The 5,151-nt window shown below is 43.9% G+C and overlaps 1 protein-coding gene across 1 annotated transcript; it reads right to left on the reverse strand.

Annotated features, from left to right (window-relative positions):
* Positions 1-2,768: 2,768 nt before the first annotated feature.
* LOC136834107 (proteoglycan 4-like) lies at positions 2,769-4,279 on the reverse strand. The gene is made up of 3 exons (XM_067096364.1): positions 3,985-4,279; positions 3,572-3,849; positions 2,769-3,155 (listed from the first exon to the last, which is right to left on the reverse strand). Exons 1-3 carry the CDS (start codon positions 4,277-4,279, stop codon positions 2,769-2,771), a joined length of 960 nt encoding a protein of 319 aa, XP_066952465.1.
* Positions 4,280-5,151: the final 872 nt, after the last annotated feature.

Consider the following 5,151-nt stretch of genomic DNA (forward strand, 5'->3'; position numbering starts at 1 on the left):
CTTTTCCAGGTTCTTGCTTGTTGATTTTCAAAAGCAAATACCAGAGACAGACTCTCCCTATCTCCCTCACTCCTTTCTCTCTCTCTCTCTCTCTTCTCTCTCTCTCTCTCTCTCTCTCTAGCGTCAGGGATCTTCACACTCTAATGTCCAAACACTAAACCCCGCACTTACAGAGATGAAGCCTCAGCATCTTCTCGTTCTTTTTCCTTTTTTTCTGTTCCTTATTCATTTGAGCATAGCGACGCACGCACAAACACGCATGCGTGAAAAAATATATGAGCGCACAAACACTAAAAGGAAATAGAGAGAGAGAGAGAGAGAGAGAGAGAGAGAGAGAGAGAGAGAGAGAGAGAGAGAGAGAGAGAGAGAGAGAGAGATTTTGGACGTCGCATCCTCTGCCATAAGGATTCTTACTGAATTCTCTTCATGACTCGGGACAAAAGAAGAAGAGCAGATAGAAAAACAAGCAGAACCTTCTCGGTTCTTCAGCACACAAGAATCCTCTTTTTAACGTCAAATGTGTAAATACAAGGATTATGTTGAGACGGAGTCAGTGTTACGGTTCGCCTGAGATCTCTTTGATAAAAGAGATTTTTTTTTGTTTATTTTGGTCATTTTTGCTGCCATTTCTTTCCGAAAGGGGGAGCTTTCTATGCTGACATTTATGATTAATAATGCAGTCAAGCTTATTGTCTTCAGCGTGTAATGCAAAATGGAGAAATTCGTAATAAATATCTGTCTGTCTGTCTATCTAGCTATCGATCTATGTATATATAAATATACATGTATATATACACACATACTGTGTATATATATATTCATATATATATATATAAATATAAATATATACTATATATATATATATATATATATATATAAATATAAATATAAAATAAATATATGTATATATATACAAACACACAACATATATACACATATACATACATACATAAATACAAACACATATACACACACATTATATATATATATATATATAAATATAAATATATATATATATATATATATATATATATATATATATATATATATATATATATACATACATGCATACATACATATATACATATATATATATTATATATATATATATATATATATATATATATATGTATATATATATATATATATATAATATGTGGGTCCTGATGAGTTTAATTATTCATTACTGCTGATTTAAATTGCCTTGCTTTACCTAGGACCCATAATCCTGTCAATTGGGCTGAAAGTTACCTAAAGACAGATAATCAACATAATTAGATCAGGTCGCCAGTTGAGACTAGAGTTACTGAATATAAAGATTTATTCTGAAACACATGAATTAAATCAGCAACATTACTTAAACAACTAGTTTCAACAAAGTAAAATAAAGTGGCCAGGTCAAAGGCGTGCACAATTCGCTGGAATAGATAATGCAGTGATCACGTTCATCAAAAGCCCCTGGGTCTGTTGAAATGGCAATTTCCCCAGCTGTTCGACAAAGGGGGGGGAGAACAAAGTGGGCTGTGAGAGATGTCCGATATACTTCTTTCCTCTATGAAGGCTGCTTTAAGACTCTCTCGAAGCTGGGTAAGGGGCTTGGGCGTTTGTTTCAAACTCCTCCCCAAAACCGCCTCGGCGTGGGAGCAGGTAGCATCTGAAAAAGACAAAAAACTAGCCAGTTCAAAGGTTATAGAAAAGTCAGCTTAAGGTACAGTCTATCTGGTTGAAATTTCATGAAACCTATCTATCTGTGTCCTTCTAACTAAATTCCTACCCCTTTTGACGGATGATTCTATTTGAAACACTCCTGCTAAGCTTGCTTCTTCCTACATGATATTCCTTCTTAGTTCAACAGGGTAATCTTTTGACATTCGATTAAATCAACGAACAGGTTTGAACTCCTAATATAATATTTATAATAAACTTTCCACTTAAAAAAGCCTTCACTCTCTTTGGGAATGAAGGTCTGTACTAAATAAGCTATTCGCCTCTGATTACTTTACTCTTTCCCCTGAATTTGCCCTTGCAATGTAACTAGCTGGATCACATTCTAGAATGGGATGTGAGCTGTCATTGCTTTCTACAGAATCCTAACACTACTTAAAGATTGCCTCGGATGTTTACTTGCTACCTTTGATGATCGTGATATTCTGTCCTAGCCAAATGATACATTCATTTGTATTTTTTATGACATAACCTATTAGAACACTGCTGTAGCACCAATGTAAATGACAATGAACTAGCTAAGTTACAATATTCTTAGAAGTATACAATGTCTTACACCAGAATTTGCAATCACAGTAAACAAAGATACAGTAAACAAAGATATAAGTTCTTTAAATGAGTTTTTTTATAATATGGAAAATGCTTTCCTCAACTGAGGTATTATGCCATGCGTGTCATGAGCTCGGTGGCTCCATTCACAATAGTTACAATTACTGGCTTCACAAATTATATTTACGTTGTTACTGCTGCTCTAGGCTGGTACTAAGGCAGAGATCATGTTGGCTACCTCCTCTGCACGGGCACCTGGATCACTCTGAGATGCAAAGGCCCTGTTCCAAGGAGGCTCGAGTGCCAAGGTGAGCTTGTGGCTCTTGCAACTACTTGGCTCTCTTCTGCCCTTTCTTCTTCTTCTTCGGGTTCCTCCAAGGCCTATCTGTGGCAGTCCTAGGAGGTGATAAGGGCACCGACTCTGGGGAAAGGCCAGAAGGGCTAGTGGGCGCGAAGTCAGGGGTAACCTCAGAGGCTACGGGAGAGGCCCTTACTTAGGCTGCTGCAACAACCAGAATAAGAGTGGTCTCAATCTCTGCATCTGGGGAGGTCAGTTCCTGGTCTCTGTGAGAAGGTGTAGCAGTTTGATCCATCAGAGGTTCATCCTCTGGGAACGGAGTTGGTGAAGAAGAAGTGTCGGGTGCCGGAGGCTTACATGTTGCTAGAATTAAGGGTGTGAAGGTTCCTGAATCTCCCGTAGGAGGATCCGTCTCATGATCTGGGTCTGGCACAGGGCCCAATTCTTGTGGTGGCTCAATGTCTGAGATGGATGGAGTATGGCACTGCTCAGAGCTCGCAAGTGGCACTAGCAGAGACTGATGGTCAGGCATGCCTGACGAGGGATCCAGAGGTGCAATACCTTGCGGATAGCTTGAGTTGGGCTGAGACAGAGATTCCTGTCACAGCTGGATGTCAGAGCCTCTTGGCGATTCTTGATTTGGGGCATTCGCTGGACGTTGCTTATTTGTGCAGCCCTCCCAATTAGTAGAGTGGCCTGTCCTCTTGCAGCACTGCAGCGGTACTGCTTCCCTTGAGTGTCCTTTCATGGAGAGGGAGGACTCCATTGCTGGCCATCCTTTCGTGGAGAAGGAGGACTAGGCCTGGAATTGCTTTGTGTGTGCCCCTTCCGCTGACCACTTCGGCATGCCAGTGAAAGTGGCTGTGCTCTGGATTGGTGATCCTACAGCCGGGGCTTCCATTGCGGAGGTAGCAAGGCTGCGAAGTGGTGTTGGAGAAGGCTTCCCCAGAGGAGGTCCCAGCCCAACAGGAAGTCCACTTTGGGCCTCATTCCACTCACCATGCCAAGACGGTGAGGCAGCGTGCCCCAAGGTGTCATGACCTGAAGCTTGACTGCGGGAATGGTTTTGGTGTGGTCCTCTACCCATTTCACCTCCCACCGAGTTTGTTCATCAACCGTGGTGCTGGCTGGCACTTGTGGCCTGGCAATCAGGCTAACATCGGGTGTAGTGTCTACTGTGACTGGCAGGGCCATGGGCAGGCTAGAGCCATCAAGGGGTGCCACTGAGATGAACCGGGTATCCAGCCTCTTGGGGTGAGGTATCTTCTGCAGCCCAGCTGTGGAGAATGAGGTGCTTATCAAGTTGACGAACTTGGTGGCTTGGACATGATTTGGGCAGGCCAGATGTCCAGCACTATAGTGGCTGGCAGCACCACAGGATTGGTAAGAGCCTTTTTGGGGGGCTCAGTTACCTGCAGTGACTGTTGGTGGAGAGGGTTTAGAGGAAGTAGAGGGAGAGGAGTTCTGGTTATTGGTAGGAGATGACTTATTGTTGCCCAACTTGTAGTGGCAATCAGATTCAGTGTGCCCCACCTTCTTACAGTGGGTGCATGTACGTTTGCTAGGTAGGCCGTTCTTTGGGCGAGTCAGCCTGTGGGGTACCTGGGTGACACTATGCACCTTGAGATGTGCTGTAGGACTGGTCGTAGGTTTACCATGAACTGGCCATATGGCAGGCTCCCATAAGCGTTGTGGGCTGCTTGTCATTTAGATACACAGCAAGGGCAGGCTTACATTGGAAAAGATCCTCCAGCATAGTCTGATCGAATAGGTCCTTGAATGTAATGCACAACAGGGAGTTGAACCAGCGTGTACCGGCCTGGGTTTTGTGACAGGCCCATTCAGTCCAGGACCAGCCAACTGCCTTGCCAAGGCCTCAGAACCACTGTCTCCATTTCTCCATGGTTATTTTGCAGGCATTTGTTATGACTCTATGAACTTCCGCCATGTTGCCTTTTTGACTCTTCTCCAGTGAGAGGAGGGCTGCCTTAGCTTTACCTTCCATGTGCTTGGCAAGTACCAAGGCCCTCTCTGTCTCAGTGGTGTTGTAGTTTTCAAAGAGTGACTCTATTTCCTCCAACCATGCTTCTGGGTCTTCCTCAGTCCACTTGGGGACTAGGGAATTAATGCTTGAGATTGGAGCATTTGGTGCAGCAGGTGTGGGGTTGGAAGCTTGTTGGATAGCCATAGCCTCAGCACTTTCCTTTCTTGCCTTCTCCAGCTTGAGCTCCTTTTCTTTGAGGGCTAACTCATGCTGTCTTCTCTTCTTTTCTCTTGCATCTTCCAGCTGCCTCTGTTCTTCTTCATACTTCCACTGTTCTTCAGCATACTCCCTCTGTTCTACTTCATACTTCCTCTGTTCTGCTTCACACTTCCTGCTCTTCAGCATACTTCCTCTGTTCCTCTTTTTCCTTCCGCTGTTCCACTCTTTCTTCCCTCTCTTGCTTGGCCAAGTCATCCAGCCGCTCCTTGACCCACTTGGTGAGTTCTTGTCCCATGAGGCCTACCTCCTCCCCCAGATCCATGAAGGTTCTGTAACGTTCTGTCACCATGGTTCTGGTAGGTAAGGGCGTCTCCTT

The sequence above is a fragment of the Macrobrachium rosenbergii genome, chromosome 53, assembly GCF_040412425.1.
Source record: "Macrobrachium rosenbergii isolate ZJJX-2024 chromosome 53, ASM4041242v1, whole genome shotgun sequence".
NCBI classification, from domain to species: domain Eukaryota; kingdom Metazoa; phylum Arthropoda; class Malacostraca; order Decapoda; family Palaemonidae; genus Macrobrachium; species Macrobrachium rosenbergii.